The sequence below is a fragment of the Mustela erminea genome, chromosome 19, assembly GCF_009829155.1.
Source record: "Mustela erminea isolate mMusErm1 chromosome 19, mMusErm1.Pri, whole genome shotgun sequence".
NCBI lineage: Eukaryota > Metazoa > Chordata > Mammalia > Carnivora > Mustelidae > Mustela > Mustela erminea.
In genome coordinates, this window is record NC_045632.1 from 33,250,029 (window position 1) to 33,270,578 (window position 20,550).

General features: G+C 39.5%; 1 protein-coding gene and 1 long non-coding RNA gene across 4 annotated transcripts in view; one reads left to right on the forward strand and one right to left on the reverse strand.

The window, feature by feature from the left end:
• The window catches only part of LOC116579589, a 55,534-nt gene extending 36,962 nt beyond the window's left edge, over positions 1-18,572 (reverse strand). For both annotated transcript variants that reach the window (XR_004281330.1, XR_004281329.1), the window contains exons 1-2: positions 17,995-18,572; positions 16,835-16,937 (exon numbers count right to left, since the gene is read on the reverse strand). This is a non-coding gene — a long non-coding RNA (uncharacterized LOC116579589). The remainder of the gene's footprint in view (positions 1-16,834; positions 16,938-17,994) is intronic.
• A 263-nt stretch (positions 18,573-18,835) lies between these two features.
• The window catches only part of GNAO1 (G protein subunit alpha o1), a 166,042-nt gene continuing 164,327 nt past the window's right edge, over positions 18,836-20,550 (forward strand). The window contains exons 1-2 of one of the 2 annotated variants that reach the window (XM_032325123.1): positions 18,836-19,684; positions 19,910-19,952. In XM_032325123.1, coding sequence (XP_032181014.1) covers positions 19,567-19,684; positions 19,910-19,952 — 161 coding nt within the window. In that variant the 5' untranslated portion in view covers positions 18,836-19,566. The remainder of the gene's footprint in view (positions 19,685-19,909; positions 19,953-20,550) is intronic. The other variant, XM_032325124.1, reaches the window with a different exon arrangement.

The following is a 20,550-nucleotide window of genomic DNA, read 5'->3' on the forward strand; positions in this document are numbered from 1 at the left end:
GAATAAATCATAGTAATGAATTTTAAAATCTGGAACCATGTGTGCTAATTACAGATGATTTTTTGTAATGCAAAAAAATGATAGCCAAAAGAAAGAAAGAGTAAGCTCACCTTAAAATAAATTGTATCTGGACTGTCAAATAAATTAAATTATATATAAACAGAGGTGGCCAGTCTCCTGTCTTTACATAGTGAAAGCCACTATAAAGTTCTCCCAGAGGGCAAAACCATTTCTGTTTGTGGCTTTTTAATGTTCCAGTGCCTCTTCACACTGAAGTAGTTTCTTAGGAACACGAAATACCAAAATGTACATCTATTGTATATACTTTATTACTTTATTAGAAATATAAATGCATGTAGCTGTCTATCAAAAACCTCAGCTGAATTAGGAGAGGCACTAGAGTTTTGCTTTTAGTAAAGAATTATTAATTTCCTTTTTCTTTAGAATGTTTGTATCTATGTTCATGAGGAACACTGATCAGTGATTTTTTTCTTACTGTAATGTCTGTCTGTTTCTGTTATCAGGGCAATGCTGGCCTCATAGAGTGAGTTGGGAAGTATTCTCTTCTCTTTGATTTCCTGGAAATCTGTGAGAATTAGGATTTTTCCTTTCTTAAAAGTTTAGAACTCCCAAATGAAGCCATTTGGGCCTGCCATTTTCTTCATGGCAAATTCAATTTCAGTAACACATAGGGTTATTCAGGGTATCTATCTCTTCTAGAGTAAGTTTTGGTAATTTGTGTATTTCAAAATAAATTTGTCTAATTCACCTAAGTTGTTGAACTTATTGGCACCTTAGTTGTTCATTGTATTCCCAAATTATCCTTACCAATATCAGCATAATCTACTGACATCACTTCTCTCATTCTTGATATTAGTAATTTGTGTCCTATATATTTTTTTCCTTATCAGTCTGACCAGAGTTTACCAGTTCTATTAATTTTCTCAAAGAACCAACTTTTGGGTTTATCTCTTTTTTCTCTATTTTTTGTCTTATATTCCATTGATCTTTGTTCTGATCTTTACTATTTCCTTTCATTTGCATACTTTAGATTTAATTTATTCTTCTAGTTTTAGAGTGAAATGTTAGGTTATTGATTTGAAACTTTCTTCTTTTCTCACTTAAGTATTTTGTCCTACAAATTTCCCTCTAAGTATTGCCTTAGCAGCATCCCACAATTTGCGGTACATTTTCATTTTCATTCAGTTCAAAATATTTTCTAAATTCCCTCTTCACTTCTTCTGACCCACAGTGATTCAGAAGTATGGCATTTAGTTTCCATATATTGGGGGATTTTTGAGACATCTTTTTGTTACTGATTTCTTATTTGATATGGTTAGATATGGTTACAGAATATACTTTGCAGGGTTTGAATCTTTTTAAATGAATAAAAATGTATTTTATGGCCTAGAATATGTGCTTGAAAAGAATTTGCATCCAGTACTTGGGAAGGAAAGTGTTCTATAGGTCAGGCTGGTTGATAGTGGTTGTAGAATCATTTGTATTTTTCTCAATCTTCTATATATCTTATGAATCACTTTGAATCTTATGAAAACTTCAACCATAATTGAGGATTTCTTTTTAAATTTCTATCAGTTTTTGTCTCATTTATTTTAAAGTTGTGTAATTTATGCATACAAGTTTGAATTCATATTTTTTCCTTCATGAATTGTCCCTTTATCCTTATGAAATGATATTCTTTTCTCCCTGGTAATATTCTTTGCTTTGAAATCTACTTTGTCTAATATTAGGTAGACCCTCCAGCTTTCTTCTGATTAGCGTCAGCATGGTATATATTTTACCATCCTTTTAGACCTATTTGTGTCTTTATACTTCAGTTGTGTTTTTTATAAACACCATATCTAATTTGATCATTTTTTAAAATCTGATTTGACTATCTTTGCCATTTAATTGGGGTGTTTAGACCATTTACATTTAATGTGATTACTAATATAGCTCAGTTTAAGTCTATCATCTTGCTATTTATTTTCCATTTCTCCCAATTATTCTTTTTCCCTTTTCCTTTTTCAATTTATTTTTCAATTGAGTTTTTATTTTTCCATTTTATGTCTTTTGTTGGCTTATTTAGCTATAACTCTTAGTTTACATTTTAGCAGTTGCTTCAGCGTTTATGGTATACATCCTTAACTAATCACATGTAACTTCCAATAATATTATATCAGTTTACATGGAAGAATCTTATTGCCCTAAAATGTGTATTTTTATTTCTCTCCTCCTACCTTTTTTGCCATTATACTATGAACCCCACAACATATTGTTAATATTTATATTTAGACAATAAATTCTTCCAAATAAAGTTATATAATAAGAATAAATCTTATATACTTACTCATACAGTTACCAACTCTGATGCTAATTCTTTCTCTAAAATCTTTATTTTCACCTGGTGCCATTACCCTTCTGCCTGAACAACTTCCTACTGGAATTTCTAGTAGTGTGGGTCTACTGGTGATAAATATACCTTTTGTAATCTTGAGAAAGTAGTGGGGGGTTTTGCCTCTATTTTTTAGAGACTCCTTTTCTGTAGGTATATAATTCTATATTAGCAGTATTTTTCTTCTAGTCCTTCAAAGATATCATTTCACTATCTTATTTCTCTCATTTCCTAAGAGAAATCACTCTCATCCTTATCTTTGTTCCTGTACACATAATGCATCTTTATTCCCTGATTGCCTTTAAGTTTTTTCTTTAATGACTGGTTTTGAGCAGTTTGATTATGATGAGACTTGGTATAGTTTTCTTCAAGTTTCTCATGTGTGGTGTTCACTGTGATCTTTAGATCTAAGGGTTTGAAGTTTTTATCAAAATTTGAACATTTTTGGTCATTATTTCTTCAAATACTTTTTCTGCCTTTTTCTGGGATCTCAAATTACATATATGTTGGCTCTCCTACTTCACAGATGCTCTTCTCTTTTTTAAGCAATTTTATGGAGACACATATGTTAAAATTCATCTGTTTAAAGTATACACATCAGCAATTTTTAGCATATTCAGAAAGTTGTTCAACCATCACCACTACATAATTTTACAACTTTTTCATCATCCTTAAAGGATATCCATTATATTAGTTTTCTATAGCTGCTGCAATAAGTTACCACAAATTTGGTAGCTTAAGCAAAACAAATTTATTATCTTAGAGTTCTGGAGTCAGAAATCTGAAATGGCCTCATTGGGTTAAAATTAAAATACTGGTAGGCCTGCATTCTGTTTTGGAAGGTTTAGGAAAAGGTGCATTTCCTTGCTCTTTCCAGCTTCTACAGGGCTCCCACATTTCTGGTTTCATGGTCCCCTTCCTCCATCTAAAAAGCCAGCAACATTGCATGTCTCTAACTATTCACATCTCCTTCGCTGACTAAACATGGGAAAGCTTCTTCATTTTTAAAGATTCATGTGATTAGATATTTGTGTGGGTAACTCAGGATAATCTCACCATCTCAAGGTCTATATACTTACTTGATCACTTCTGTGAAGTCCCTTCTGTCATGTAAGGTAATATATTCACAAATTCTAAAGATTAAAGTATGGACATCTTTGGAGACCACTATTATGCCTGGCAACCTATTAACAGTAATTCCCCATCCTCTCCCTTGCCCACACTAAACAACCACTAATTAACTTTCTGTCTTTATAGATTTGCCTATTTGAGACATTTCTTATAAACAGAATTTTATGATACCTGGTCTCCCATGCTTGATTTCTTTCACTTACCATAATGTTTTCAAGGTTCATCCATGTTGTAGTACATATAAGCACTTCATTCTTTTTTTATGGTTTAATAATATTCTATTATTGGATATGCCACATTTTATCATTTCATCAAATGATTGACAATTGGCATGTTTCCACTTTAGGGCTACTATGAATAATGCAGCTATGAGATTAAGTTTTTGTGTCCATGTATGTTTTCATTTTTCTTGGAAATAGGAATAGAATTGTTGGGTTATGAGGTATATTTAATTTTTTAAGGAACTACCAAAGTGGATACACCATTTTACTTTCCCACCAGCAATCTGTGAGGGTTCCAATTTTTGCACACCCCCCCATGGCACTTTATTGTCCCTTTATTAAAGCCATTCTAGTGAGTGTGAAGTGGTAGTTCACTACCGTTTTGATTTTCATTTCTCTGGTAGCTAATGATGTTGAATATCTTTTTATGTGCTTATCGGCCATTTGTGTATCTTCTTGGGGGAAATCTCCCTTCAGATCTTGTATCTATTTTTAAACTGGATTATTGTCTTCTTTATTATTGATTTGTAAGAGTTCCTTATATTTTCTAAATATAAGTCTCTTAACATATATATGATAGCACATATTTTCACCCATCTCTCGGTTGTCTTGCACTTTCATGATAATGTCCTTTGAAGCATGAAAGGCTTTAATTTAGATGAAGTCTAATTTATTTATTTATCTTTTGTGCTTGTACTTTTGTGTTGTATCTAAGAAAGCATCTCCTCAATATTATGAAGATTTACTCCTATGGTTTCTTCTAAAGGTTTTATTATTTTAACTCTTACATTTAGTCCTAGGGCCCATTTTGAGATAATTTCTGTGTTTGGTGTGAAGTGGAGACCAATTTTATTCTTTTTAACCTATCCAGACTGTTCTTTCTCTATTAGATTATCTCAGCACTCTTGTTGAAAATCAATTGACCATAAATATAAGAGTTTATTTCTGGACTCTTAATCCTTTTTTATTGATCTATATGCTTCTATATGTTTGTCCTTGTGCCAGTATTACACTGGCTTCCTTACTGCAGGTTTGTATTCAGTTTTAAAATCAAGAAGTATGAGTCCTCCAATTTTGTTCTTCCTTGGCAAAATTGTTTTAGCTATTCTGGGTCCCTTGCATTTCCACATGAATTTTGGGATCAGCTTGACAATTTCTTCAAAATAAGCCAACTAAGGGTGTGATAAGGAGTATGCTGAAACTGTAGATCAGGTTGGGAAGTATTTCCATCTTAATAATACTAAGTTTTCCAATCCATGAACATGGGATACCTTTCCATTTATTTGGATCTTCTTTAAATTCTCTCAACAACACTATGTAATTTTCAATGAGCAAGTCCTACTTCTTTTTAAAAAATTTATTGCAAGTATTTTTTTGTTTCTAATGCTATTGTAGATTAAATTTTCTTAATTTTTGTTTTCAGATTGTTTATTGCTAGTGTATTGAGAAACAACTGCCTTGTATATTGATCTTACATCCTGCAAGCCTGCTAGATCCTGTCATTTACAAATAGAGAGTTTTGTTTTCTTTCCAATCTGGATGTCTTTAATTTCTTTTTCTTGTCTAATTTCCCTGACCAGTATCTCCAGTAAAATATTAAAACAGAATGATAGCTGGCATCCTAACTTCGGGAGGTTAGGAAGAAAGCATTCAGTTTTTCACCATTAAATATAATGTTATCTGCAAGGTTTCCCTAGATGTCTTTTATCATGTTGATATAGTTGCCTTCTATCTCTACTTTGTTGACTGTTGTTGCTAGGATCTGTCAAAAGCCTTTTCTGTGTCAACTGAGATGATCATATCTTTAACCCCTTATTCTATGAAGATGGTGCATTACACTGTTTTTCAGATATTATATCAACATTGTGTATATTTCTGAGATAAATCCTACTTTGTCATGGTGCATCTCTTTTGCATATGACTGGATTCAGTGCTAGTATTTTGTTAAGGATTTTTACATCTATATCCACAACAGATATTTGTTTGAAGTTTTCTTGTGATATTTTTGGTTTTGGTATCACAGAAACACTGTTACCATAGATTGAGTTTAGAAGTGTTTCTTCCTCTTCTATTTTTTGAAAGGGTTTTAAAATGTTAGAACTCGTCTTCAAACGTTTGGTAGATTTCACTAGTGAGGCCATTTAGGCCTGGGAGTTGTAGGAAATTTTATTTCATTTCGTAAGATTTTATTTTTAAGTCATCTCTACACCCAACGTGGAGCTTGAATTCACAACCCCAAGATCAAGAGTCACATGCTCTACCAACTGAGCCAGGCAGGCGTCCTGGGAAATTTTAAATAATTAATCCAAACTCTATTTGTTATAGGTCTACTCAGATCTTTTACTTCTTCTTGAGTCAGTTTCAGCAGTTTGTCCATTTCACCTATGTTATTTAATTAGTTGTCATACAATTTTTCATAGCATTCCTTTGTAATATTTTTTGTTTCTCTAAGATTAGTGATAATTTCCTTCATTTCTGATTTTAGTAATTTGAGGCTTTTTTCTTTTTTTCTTGATCACTCTAAGTGAAATTTTTATATTCTGTTGATCTTTTCAGACAACCAATTTTTGGCTTCATTGATGTTCTCCCTTTTACTATTCCTTACTTCTTCTATTTCCAATCTTATTATTTCCTTCCTCAGTTTATTTGCTGAAATTGTTTGCTTTTCTCGTTTAGTTTCTTATGGTGGAAGATGAGGATACTGATTTTTCTATTTTCTTTCCTAATATAAGCATTTTAGTTATAAATTCCCTCTGTAAGTACTGCATCAGCTGAAATCTCATAAGTATTGGCATGTTGTGTTTTCACATTCATTTCTTTCAAAATATTTCCTAATTTCTCTTGTCATTTCCTCTTTGGCCTGTTGATTATTTAGAAATGTGTCATTTATTTTCCACATAATTGTTAATTTTCCAAATTTCTTTGTTACTGGTTTATAATTTAATTCCATTGTGGCTGGAGATGCTCTTTATTATTCCATCTATTTTATTTCAAGTTTGAGGCTTGTTTCATGACCTAATTAGCCTGGAGAACATTCCAATGTGGGCTTGAGAAGAATGTGAATCTTGCTGTTTTGGGGTGGAATATGCTACAGATGCCTGCTAGGCCTAGTTGACTTATATGTTGTTCAGATTTTCTATTTCCTTGCTGGCCTTCTGTATAATTATTTTTTTCATTATTGAGTGTTGTATAATGAAGCATCTAACCATTATTACTGAATTGTCTACTTTCCCCCTCAATTCTGTCCATGTTTGTTTATGTATTTTGAGACATTAAGTGTATTTCTGTTTATAATTGTTTTATACCCAAATGTTATAAATTGTTATATCTTCCTTTCATCATTATAAAATATCCCTCTTTGTTTCTAACAATTTTTGTCTTAAAGTCATTTTGTCTGATAAAAATGTAGCCACTATAGCTCTTCTTTGATTATTATTTGCATGACATATCTTTTTTTTTCCATCCTCTTATTTGCAGTGTATTTGTGTCTTTGAATCTAAAGACTGTCTCTTGTAAACAGCATATATTTGGGTCATATTTATGCCTTTTACTTGGAGTATTTAGTCCATTTACATTTAATATAATTATTGATAAGTTATGATTTATGGCTGCCTCATATTTTAAAACTCTTTTCTTCTCTGTGTGTTTCATTTGAATAGTTTGTATTTTACATTACCAAGTTCATGAATTTTTTTTTCTTAATACCTAATATGCTGCACACCCCATCTAGTGTATTTTTCATCTATGATAACTTTCACCCCAAGACATCTAATTTATACATTAAAAATATTCTAAGTCTCTACTTTCAGATAAGATGGAGTTCAATAACTTTTACTAACTTTCTCTGCTAATGCTAATGTCTGTGTCAGTTCTAATTTGGTTTTGCTTGATGGCTTGTCCTCCCTTTTATGGGTCAGATTTTTCTTGTTTATTTGAATGCATGGTAATATTTGTTTGGATGTCAGACATTCTGAGTATCTTTTGTATTTCTTTAAATATTCTTGAGTTTTATTTCATAACAATAAAGTCTCCTGGAAACAGTTTGATCATGTTGGATCTTGCTTGTTGGGTAGGATCAATGCAATATTTAGTCTGAAATTGATTATTCTCCACTACTGAGGCAGGAACCTTCTGAGTACTCTCTCAAATATTCCATGAATTATGAGATATTTGTTCTAGCTAACAAGAACAGGCCCTATTTTTGGACCTGTGTGAGTGCTGCCACTATTCCTTCTAATTGTCTCTGATGGTTCTTTTCTGGTCTTAGGTAGTTTCCTCACATGCATGTGCCAATTAGCAAGCTGAATATTCAAGAAGGACTCTGTAGTTATCCAGAGTTCTCTATGCAGATCTCTCCCCTCCGGAACTCTGCCATGAGAACTCTACCATCCTTGGTCCTCCTGGATTTTCAACTCCATCTGCTGAACTCCCTTAGATTCTCCCTCCCTGTACCACAGTCTGAAAATTCCCTCAAGACAGTAAACTGTAGCAATCATAGGGTTACCTCATTTGTTTCCTGTCTCTCAGGAATCAGTGTCCTTCACTGCCTGATGTCCAAGGTCTTAAAATACATTCTCATGTATTTTATCTGTTTTTTTCTAGTTGTTTCAGGTGGGAGGATAAACAGGCAGAACCTGTTACTCCAATCTGACTGGAAAAAGAACTATTTCTCTGGGATTCTTGATACCCCTGGGGGTCCCAAAGGACTCAGAATTTTCTCTGCACCACAGGGAGTGCCTTTTCACATACCTGATATAATGGTGTGGAAGGTACGCAATATGCCCTTTGAAGTATTCTTTCCAAAAATGTTTAACCTGAATCTGAGGAATATTGCATCTGGACCAGGGTGGGCCTCACATAAGCCACAACACTACAATAGAGACATTCTCTTGCACTTGTACTCTTTCTGTCTCCAGAGCTCCTGAGTCCAGCTCCTTTCTCTTTATGCCAATCTATACATGAGTTTATGTTACTCTTAAGACATCATATATAGGCACTTTGACAAGGGCAATATTTAAGCATGACTCCAGACCCAAGAAGAGGATGACACATTCTTCCAATGCCTTAAAATGCAGGCTGTTGACAGAGACATTGAGTCATGCATTTCTAAAACACTCAGATATCTTTACCACAGAGAAGTCAGCACCCAAAGTATAAAGCAAAATCTGATGTCTTTAAATTGTAGTATGTTTAAATGACTTACTAGCCAGATTTGACAGCTAAGAATTAGAACCTCTGTGAAGTTTCCAGTAAGCAGAAAAGTAGAAACAAAAACAATATTCTAAAATGTCATAACGATTAGGATATTCAGAAAATCCTCATGGAAAAGTGATTTTCTCATGATCTGTCAAAATCAGATTTGGTTGGTGATGGGATGAACTTAACAATCAAGTTCCAGAGACTAGACCGAGTCTGTCAAAGTGTAGTTTTCATACTATCTACATCTCAAGATTATGTAGAGATATATGTTTAAATGCAGGTTTCTAAGCCCTGTTTCAGAATAACTAAATCACAATTTCTAAAGGTAATGACCCAGAACCTGCACTTTTAAAAAGCACTCTTGGTGATTTTTATACACATTAAAGTTTGAAAATGACTATAGACAATCACAGTGGAACTGGGCAGGATAATGGATCCACTCAGGAAAATCTCTAAATATGCAGGCAAGACATGGTGTTAAGGGAATTTGGCAGCAAGCAGATTGTTCATATTGACCATTACGGGGGTAGGAGGACGGTCCTACAATATTAACAGATGGAAACCAAACTGGAGAGATGTATTAGGAGTTGGGGATTAGCAACAGGTAAAGTTTCAAACAGATGATGAACTTCAGAGATGTGGCAGCTTGTAGTAAGTCAGGCAGACTTGGGTTTAAGAACTGGATTCTAATTTCTACAAAGTTGAAAGGATCAAAGTAGAACTCCAATCCCAAAGCAGAGTCAGAAAGAACTTAGACAGCCCATTACTGGAATCAGTCACATGGACCAAAGTAAGAGGCTACTCTGTAGGGTCAGAGTTAGCTCAAAGGAGGACCAGCACAAAGATTGATTTGATGCTCAGCTACCAAGCAGCACATCTAGGGGCTCTTGGACTTCCTTGCTCACAGACTGGATCAGTCCAGGATCCATTACAAGAGTTAGCTTGCTCCAGGGAACAAGACCGCAAAGGACCTATCTGACCCAACTTCCCATTCCCTACTTGAATTCTGCTCCAGATGTAAGCCTCAGGATGTTGCCACAGGGGTGACAGTGGTTCTTCTCAGCAGTTATAATGTAGGCAGCTAGCTATGAAAGGGGTTGAGTCCTAAATAGAATAGCTCCCCAAGGGGAGCAAGGAGCAACTGGATCCTGGAGTCAACAACAATTGTCCTCACCCCAAGAAATTGTGAAATGTCACAGCCTAGTTACTCCAGGGTAGAGAATCCAGGTGTTCTCTGTTCCGTCCACTTTTCTTTAAAATAGATTACTTTTGTAGTAAAAGAAAAACTTTAATTTTTATCTCACCATTAGATGAACCCATAAATCCTTGGTTCTTGTGAGCTTAGAGCTTGGTATCTCTAAAGTTGTGAAAGCATATGTTGAATTCCTCTAGTCCCTGGGTGAAACTCAGCAAACAGGCAGGGAGCAACTAGTATTCTCTAACAGAGTGCTTACTAATCTGGCAGATGTACTCTGGGGGTGTGGGAAGTAAGTGCAGCACTGGGAGAACTGTTAGAGCCAATGCCAGAGAATATCACAGTGGTAGTACTGAAGAGATCTAGTAGAGGTTGTGGAGAAAAGGCTGACCACTTGGCAAGCGTTTCTGCCCCTTTGGTTACTTACCACTGGCTGTCTCACTCCTGGATCTATGGGAATCCCTTGGCTATCCCTCTTCAGCCCTGTGAGATGTTCCCCACTCATTCCATTCACCCACGAAGAAATACTCTCAAAATCAATTGGGTGGTGATTATGAGCCATTATCTGCCTGCTGTGCTGAAAGGAATATGAGGCAATCTGTAGAAAACCTTTCACGATGGGTGATGGATGTAAAAAAAAAAATAAAAAATCTACTGTATCTAGGAGTGGTGTCCCTTCTAAGGTGAAAAATCAAAGTCAAGCTAAGGTCCCTTCATAATACCGGCTTGTCTTGTTTACAGAGGTGTTCTATTTCTAAAGCAAATGACTTAAGAGGTATGGAAGATTCATTTTTGATCCAAAGAGAGGAAAAGAGAAAAGGGAACCATTTCAGAAGTGGAACAGGTGGGTTCATATTCAAGGACTGAATGGATTTGTAACATTTTCTCACTTTACTCCATTGAAGGGGCCGACTGATCTGCCTTCTAGAGCCTCCCCAATGTCACTCTCCAGAATCTCTGTCCATTTAACTCAGATTTAGAATTACGTAGGTAGAATACAGTAGGTGCCTGAAATTCAGTTCCTTGATTGAGGAAATGAAGCCCTGGAAAAAGAACTGAATGTCCCAAAGTTGGCTGAACCAAGACTGAAAGTTCTGTCTCTTGATTCTCAGTGCAGTGCTCTTTATACTCTGCTGCCTTTCTTGCTGCCACTTCCTTTTAGTTTTCAAAATCACTTTCATTTATTATCTGTCCAAATCTATTGGGACTAAAGCTTTCTACTATCTTCCTTTAACAGCTATACATCATCTTCTCCCAGTTTCTAGCTGTTATCTTTATGAGAGAGGGGGTTCCCCCAAACATGGAGAGCATTCTGATAATTGTGCACTACAAAAATGATTTATTCTGTATTAAGAGCTAGGAATCATTTATTAGAATAAATATCATGGGATCACGAATTGCTTGGATAAGGTCCATTCATGATGATCAATAATATCTGAAAGTGCAGGGGAGGATTATTGAGTAAAGCAAAAACTAACCAAAATGTGAATAATACAATTGGTCTGGGTGCCATTTCACAGAGCAACTTTAGATATAATCTTTGAACCTTAGATTTCAGGGAAGTAGCATGATATGGCAGGAAGACCACTGTCTTAGAATGTAGAAAATTAGGGTGACCATCTGATCATAAAATTTACCAGCTGGTCTTGAGCAAATCACTTGAACTTCTCAAAGCTTAACTTCGTTATACATGAAACGTAAATAGAAATCTTGGCTATTTCAAAGTTGTTGAAAAGATCAAATCAAATAATGTCTGAGAGACTGGTATAATTCAAAAATCAGAGACGACGTGTACCATGATGCCAGGGGACCATGTGTGTTGTATTCCACAGTTTACTCGCGACACCTAGCACAGAGTCTGGCATGTGGTACAAGCACACTGAACACGTAGTAAATAAATAAAGCCAATGATGGGGGAAACGTCTTTCTTATCACTATTTTCTTGCTGGAGAAATGTTTATGGGGGTAGGGGGAGTCAAGCCAAGTACAGGAGTGGAGCAGAAATGGGAAAGGCAAAATAGAAAGAGAAATGATTGGTGTCCCCTCTTTCCTAGAACAGGAGTAGAGGTGGTGGAATCAAAAGAAAGGACGATCAAACCAACCAACTCTTTCCATGCCCCATTCATCCCACCTCATAACCAGAGATCGAAACGTTAATTTTTTTTTTTTCTTTAAGATTGCTTTTGGGCGGGGCAGCTGGGTGGCTCAGTGGGTTAAGCCTCTGCCTTCAGCACAGGTCATGATCTCAGGGTCCTGGGATGGAGCCCTGGATCAGGCTCTCTTGCTCAGCAGGGAGCCTGCTTCCCCCTCCCCCTCTGCCTGCCACTCTGCCTACTTGTGCTCTCTCTGTCAAATAAATAAATAAAATCTTTAAAATTAAAAAAAAAAAGATTGCTTTTGGGCATTCACCTCATTAATTTTGGTCATTTTAAACTACTGCATTCAGTGTTTTTACTGAGATCTGTTATGTGTTCCCTCTTTGGTCATTAGGAACAGCACTGCTTTTTATTTAAAATGTATATAACTAATTCAGAGTCCTCTTCCTCCTTTTTCTTTCCTCTCCTCGTAGCCCTCTCTGAAAGCTACAGTGGCCATGGGGAGGGGTAGCAGACGACAGAGACAGCTTGAGAAGAAATCAGTTCAGTTCTTTTCTTTCTACTTGAAGCTCTGAATGATTCTAGCTCAAAGTCCTCTGGGGTAGGTGTCTGGTTAAAAATGTGTTTCTTTGAATTGCCCTTCTTTAATTTTATAGATGTGTGCCTATCACACACATAGGAATTTCATTAAAATGTTTTTTCTCTGTCACAGAGGTCAGGGTTTTTCAGGCCTTTGGGGAACAGACAGCATGCCCAAATGTCTGCTCAACTGAAGACGATGTTACCCTACTGGAACAGCATGTTCTTGACATTTGGCAGGCCTTGGGAACACCCCAAATCACATGAAGAGGATGGAGAAGGGTCACAAAATTAAATCGGTCGAGTCCACCTACTTCTACCTTCAACCCACTTCTAATAGGTTTGAATTAATTAATGTCTCCCCAGTCATACTTGTTACAGCCAGTTCAAACTGGGATTAACTGGACAGAGATAAAAATTCTCCTACTTTTTGCTTTCACAAATACAACTGACAGGAACAAAGAGAAACATTTCTATTTGTAGAGAGCAATGTGATGATAATTCTTTGGACCTTGAAGCTTACAGAAGACTAATGAGATAATGTCTAAAACGTGCTGGAGCTGCATGCATGAAAGGCTCTATGGAGATAGAAAATATGATAAATAATGCAAGAAATCTTGGTGTCAGGAAATCTCCTGTCTTCTGGAGGACTTAGTAAATATTAAATTAATACTTTATAAACAAGTACCTGCTATTCTTATCTGTCAACTTCAGCCAAGGGAGGTTGAAACGTACCATTATTCCCAGCATAAAAAAATGAGAATCTTGACTTCTAAAGAAAGATGTTCCAAGAAAATTCTAACACAGACCATGGCTGGTAGGTGATGCCTTTATATTAAGCCAAGCTTCCAACTTTAATTTCAGCTCTTGGTCAATCTTATCAATGTGAAAGCACCAGTCTTAGCCCCTCAAACTTTCCACTCAGTCTGAGCCAAATGCATCCCTGGGGGATTCTCTTGCTATCCTAAATTGAGAAAAATCATAAAGCACACCCTCTTTGGGGTTCTTGAACTATCAAAGTACACTCAACAAATAATGTTCTCAAGAGTGACCACATAATGGATTTCAATAACTTAAGAGCTCAATTCAATTACCTACAAGCCTTAATCTGCTCCTTCATGCAAGTCCCTTCATTTAAAAAAAATACACAATACCTTCATTTCTTCCCATAGCATCTTTTATTTCTAACAATAGAAATAAAGAAACAACTGTTTTTTTTTTTTCATGAACTCTACAAAATAACAAACAAGACACAAAATTTAGCAAAGAATTTTCTAATGGGGCTTCAAAAACATTTAGCATATGCTCTCTTCTCACCAGCTCCCAAATACCAATAAATCTCCCATTTATTTATTTAAACTCAGTATCATTTCAGTTTTTAGAACCTGACTTGAAAAAAAGCTACTACCTCTTTGAACTTAATCTTAAAAATCTTCCCAAATCATCAAGTTTTTCTATTCGAAAAATCAAAAAGTCTCAGAGCTGGGGAGAACTTTGATAAGTGATCTGATTTAACCCTTGCCTATAGATATGTGAATGTGATTTACAAGTATTAAGACTGACAACCTGTGGAGAGTGGGCCATGCTTGACCTTTTGGGACATACACAAAGTGATAGGACAACACCCTCACCTCAAAGGAGTTGCTGTGTTTCCAGTGATGTGGTTCCCAAAGTGCATCAGTATTACTTGGGGGTAAGGTATGATTATAAAAATGAACATTCCAGGCCCCATCTCAGACCTACTGATTGATAAAGTTTGAGGACAGGACCCAGGAATCCACATTTTTTTAAAGCATCCCAGGTAACTCTTAGCACCATTTAACATTTGAGAACCCTTGTTCCAGTAGGTCTGAGAGATGTGTTCAAAATAATATCAGAAAAGTGTTGAATAGGGACAAATCTGGGGGCCCGTCCTCTAGGGACATAAACAGAGATTTGATTTAAAAAAAAAAAAAAAGCATCTCCTTCATTCATGTCAGATATCCACCAGAAAACACTAAGTCATCTCTTAGCCCAACCCCAGACACTTTCCCAAATTATATTGACCACTAAGTTAAATTGTGAGTTATCAATTTCATAATAGAAACCCTTAGCGCACAAGCTTAAAATCTCTAGTGATCTATGATTCTCCCTAAAATGCCTAATTCACCTGCCATTTAGTATGGATTCATTTAGTTCATGAACCACACATTTTAGCCTATTTTCTTCCCACGACAGTAGTGTTCATAAGGAAGAGCAATTTTTTTTTTAAAGATTTTATTTATTTATTTGACAGACAGAGATCACAAGTAGGCAGAGAAAGAGGAGGAAGCAGGCTCCCTGCTGAGCAGAGAGCCCAATGCAGGACTTGATCCCAGGACTCTGGGATCATGACCTGAGCCGAAGGCAGAGGCTTTAACCCACTGAGCCACCCAGGCGCCCCAGGAAGAGCAATTTTTATAATCCTTTCCTTTGGCAAAAAATATGAAAAACTAGTAAACATAAAGTTGAATTTGGAAACGTGAGATATTTGAACTTTAAAAAGTAAGCTCCTAGCAGAATTAATTGGCACATATAGATTCTGTATAACGTACAAGATCTAGCACTTTCTGTACAGAAAAGGCACCTGGGGAGTGGCCATCAATGCAGATTGCAGAGGAGTCTGACTCCATAGAAGTAAGACAGGTAACTGAATTTTTAAGTAGCACCCCAGCGAATTCTGATGTGAATGGTTTTGAAAAAAACAGTCTTAGGGTTTCAAGAATCCAAGTTTATACCTACCTAAACTTTCTTTTGAATCTAAATCAACATACTAAACACAGTAGATTATCAATATATGCATATTTAATTAAGGTAATTACAAATGAGAAGAAATAGGGAAATTCAGCTCATCTAATCAGAGCCCGCATTCTATAAGTCAGATTGTATGTATCATAAATTCCTGTCCTCCAGCATTAGGAGCGCATGTAGTAAAAAGGCAACTCAATGTAGGCTTTTACTGTTGCCCCTTTTAGAGAGTATATAGAACATTCTAATTACCTACTTTTAAAACTTAAAATATGCTGAACAGTGTGTGTATATGGTAACGAAGAGAGCGGACTGAGAACTCGGTAAATGCGCATGATTCTTTGGCCAAAAGCAATAATCAGAGAAACATAATTCTGGGGATCATACAAAATAAAAGCAAATGGAATCTGTCCTTGATCATTCCTGATGTCAGGATTGTAATTTCCCCATTCCTACAGGAATTAATTGTGGACAAATTAAACACTTGCAGTATTATCTAATTACTAATAGCTCACAGAGAACTGGGATGTTGTCATCTTGACTTCCTTTGAGGGGGCAAATACGTGTGGGTTCTGGGGCTATTATATAATGTTTTATTGCCCAAATAGTCCACAAACCTATAAAAGGAGCTCTGGTTTATTACTTAATGATGGCCTAACCTTAAACAAGTTATTCGCCCCTTCAGAGACTCAGTTTTCTCAACTGTAAAATGGATACCCGGGCTGATCTGCACTCATAACCCTGGCTCTTTCCACTCCTCCTTGCCATTCCCCACAGCACAATGCCTAACTAAGGTTTACATGGAAACATCCTAAGAGATAAGTTTTACAAAAGCGTTCTATGAGCTGTAAGGCACTATACAGATGAAGTGGATTATTCTTAGTTGTTGTATGAAGTCTAGTTATAAAGATGCAAAGTGACCCAGAAAAAGAAAACACGCAGACAAACCTGAAGTTACTACATCTGTGATGCCTAGAACTTTACCTAGGGCAGGACAGATAGGTGCTTAGTAAGTACTGAGTAAATAAAGCACACACACCAAAAAAGAAAGAAAGAAAAAGAAAAAAAGAAAAGAAATACTGAGAAAGGATAAATAAAACTAAAAGCAAGGATAGTTTGATTTAACCATTCCCCCAAAATTCGTAACAATTCCCTACAAGGCTAACATTTTAAGAACTATCTGATGTGAAAGAGTATTAAAATGTAAGACTGACCTGGCCCATCATCTTCAAAAAAATGATTATATTCTTACCTCTTTGGCCTTTCAAATTCAGCCGCGTAGATAGTAGAAGCTGGGTGAAGTTGCTGAAATTTTTTCCCTTTATCAGATAGATCTGCATAATCATCTTAGCAACCTGTAGAGGAAATAATAAATTCTATAGAACGTTGGGTACCCAAGCTCTGTTTTGTATCTGAAAGGCTGATTTTTAGTGACATACTGATTTTTAAGCAAACCAGATTTATCCCTTAAGCTCCCCTCCCCAGAGACACACCAAAAGAGGATGGAGTCAGGAGAGGTAGCGAAGAAGTTATTTATTTTATAAAACAAATTCTTTAGAAGCCCTTTGTAGGTTTCCTAGAATACATAAAATATGATTCAAATTTAAATATTCAAATTGCATTACAACAATTTGTAATTGCATTACAACAACTGTTGACATAGTTATTCATATAAAGAGACAAATAACTCATTAAAAAACTCAAGGGAAAAAAATGTTTTCTTCTGGGTGGGCCTTAACTAGTTCTCCCCCACCCAACTACCATTGCAAATATATTTTTATGCTGGGTAACATCTCCAAAAACAGGAATGCTTTTTTCTATTGTTGAAATGAAACAAACAAGTTTGCTTTCAGAGTCACAGAAGTGCCCAACTGTTAGAGAAAACGTTTTCCACTGGCCTCTTGCCTGTCCTATCCCCATGCAACCTTTCCTATTGGCCCCTTTCTCTAGGAGGGCCCCTGGGGCTGTCTGCGGGAACTAACTGTAAAACCATTTTGTGCAATGAAAACTAGTTTTTTCAAAATCTCAGAGACCGCCCAGAACATGCCTGATTTTTGGCAAATATGTACGTGTTTCCTCGGTATTTGATTAGCTGCATGCTAAATAACTGACCCCGGTTTCTGGGTCTTCATTTGGAAAAAAGAAGAGGGGGAAAGTGTTCTAAAAATTGACAAAAGGGAGAAAATCTCTTCTGTCACCAAAAATCTAAAATTTATTTTACGTATTTGTGTTTTGGGGAAGGGGCAGGACAAGGGAATTCAATGCAAAGACTCCAACCAAGCTAAACCGTTCAAAATGAGCAAAAGCGTTTAAACTCTACGTAGAGGGTAAGCATGTGCTAGGAGCTCATGAAAACCTGTCCCTCCCGATCAGAAAGCTTCCCAGGGTGGGACTTGTGTGCTGGGCTGATACCTATGGCCGGGAATCTCGGAGCAAGGTCCACGACGGCACGGGGAGGAAGAGGCTCCTTGAGAACAGGCCCTGGCTTTGTCTCATCCTGATGTGTTCCTCTCCTCACAGCTTCCTGTCTCACATACTAGGTGCTCAGTTAATGTTGGTGGGTCGCAGGAAGCGGACAATCCACATCTGCCCTCACGCCCCAGGCGAATTCTCGGGAACGCGGGTTTGCTCAGACCCACTGTCTCCTCGCGTTTGCTGAGGTCACTTGGTCCCGGCTGCTACGGCCCCAGCAGCTGGAGAGTAACAAGAAGCCAAGCTACCGGAGCCAAGATGGAGCGGAAGCGGGAGAGCTAACTAGGCGGCGCGGGGTGCGAGCTGGGGGGCCCACCTGACCGCGTCACCGGCGGCCCAGTCCAGCGTTCCCATTGACCAGGAGGTCCACGCCGCCCGCGCGCCAGGCGGGGGCGGGGGCAGGGGCGGAGGCAGGGAGGGACGCCCCGGCGCGCGCCCGGCCCCAGGCTCCGCCCCCTTCCAGGCCCCGCACGCGCCCACTTAGGGGAGCCGCGGGCCGGGGGCCGCTGGGGGGAGGAGAGGCAGCGCCGCGCGCGCCTCCGCCAGCTGACGCGGTCCCCTGCGCGCGCGCCTCCCCTGGCCCCCGCCCCTCCCCGTCCCGGGGGCCCGGCGCGCGGCCCTGCTGACGTCAGCGGGCGGCTTGCGGTGCGGGGTGCGCAGAGCCGCTGGCGCACTCGCGCGCTGCGCTCGCCCCCTCCCCCGCCCGGGCTGTGGCGCGCGCACTCGCTTGCTCTCCCTTCATTTTTTTCTCCCCTCCCTTCCAGCCTCTCTCCCTCTCTCTCTCTCTCTCTCTCCCTCTCCCTCTCGAGCTCCCGCTGCCTGCGGCTCCCTCGCGCTCTCCCTCTCTCTCCGGTAGCCTCCACCGAGCGATGCGAGCTTTGGGAGACAGCGACGCCGCCTCCCGTTAGAGACCTGCCCCCTCCCCCGGCCCGGCCCCCTGCCCAGCCCTGCTCTGCGCGCGGGGGTCGGCAAAGGCGCCGCGGACGCACCGTCGGCTGAGGACCCGCGATGCACATGCACTAGCAGCACCCCCTCACTCACTCCCTCCACACCCCGCGCCGCCGCCGCCTCCTCCTCCTCCTCCGGCAGCAGCGGCAGAAGGACCCACCCTGCCCCCCACCCCACCCTCCGCCGGCTCCGGCTGCGGCTCCTGCCTCAACTATTATTTTATTTATTTTGGGTCGTGCACAAGCCTCAGTGCCTGCAGCCCGCGCCTCCTCGGACCGCGGGCGCCTCCTCCCTTGGCCCCGGAGCCCCAGACCCCGGCCACCTTCGTCTCGACACCCCTAGAGCCCGCCAGCTGCCGCGAGCCTCCGCGCTGGAATCTTGTTAGCGGCTGTCTTTTTGGGGGGTTCTGGTTTCCCGACATTTTTGTTTTCGGCCAAGGGAAGGATATCGTGGTTTTTTTCCCCTTTGAGCCCAGGCTCTGCTCTCTGGGGGGGGTGGGGGGCGCGCCGAGCCGGGGAGCCGTGCCAGCCGAGTCGTGCGGGCTGTGGCAGGGAAGGGGCCACCATGGGATGTACTCTGAGCGCAGAGGAGAGAGCCGCCCTCGAGCGGAGCAAGGCGATTGAGAAAAACCTCAAAGAGGATGGCATCAGCGCCGCCAAAGACGTGAAATTACTCCTGCTGGGTAAGGACCGGGGCTGCCACCCCCATCTCCCGACCCCGGCCACTCCGCACCCACCTCCACCTGCTCTCCCACCCTATTCGTGCCTGGGAAGACCTGGTCCCCGATTTGGCACCACTGTGTGCCTAGCTAGGATCGTCCACCCTCTCGCCTGCCTTACCCCCATGCCCCCCCCCCACCTCCCCTAAGCTGACACTCACCAGTTTTTCCCCCTGTCTGTCCCAACAGGGGCTGGAGAATCAGGAAAAAGCACCATTGTGAAGCAGATGAAGTAAGTCCCTGTGGTCTTGGGATTTGTACTTTTATTAATTTTTTGTCATTTGTATTACCTTGCTCATTCTACATTGCTCTCCAGGCCTGGTTTCTGATTCGCACATACACACACACACACACACACACACACACCCCTACCTGGATTTGACTCCCCTCCCCCCCGCCCTACGTTGGTTCTGGGTCCTCCACCCCAACTCCCAGGTGGGTGGTTTTTGTTTTTTTTTTTTTTTGCCGGGGGTGGGGGGAATGGAGCGCCTGTAGTTGTATGAATGACAGTGTCCGCCATATTGATCAGAACATCACACTATTGGCATGATTATGATCATTACTCTTCTTGGGTGTATCACTACCTTCATTTCTATCTCTGTCTCTGTTTCATTCTGTACTTCTCTCTCCTCCTCCCTCCACCCGCCCCCCCTCCATTTCCACGTCCTTAATCTCACTTGCCCCTGCTCTTCTACTGGGGCAGTGATTTTGAACTTGACTAAAAGATGGAGGGGACCCAGCCCTAGGCTGGGGTGGAGGATCAAGTGTCTGCTGTTCAGGGATTTGGTGCTGAATTGGAGGTTGTGGTTTCTCACCCCCCCGGCCCCCCC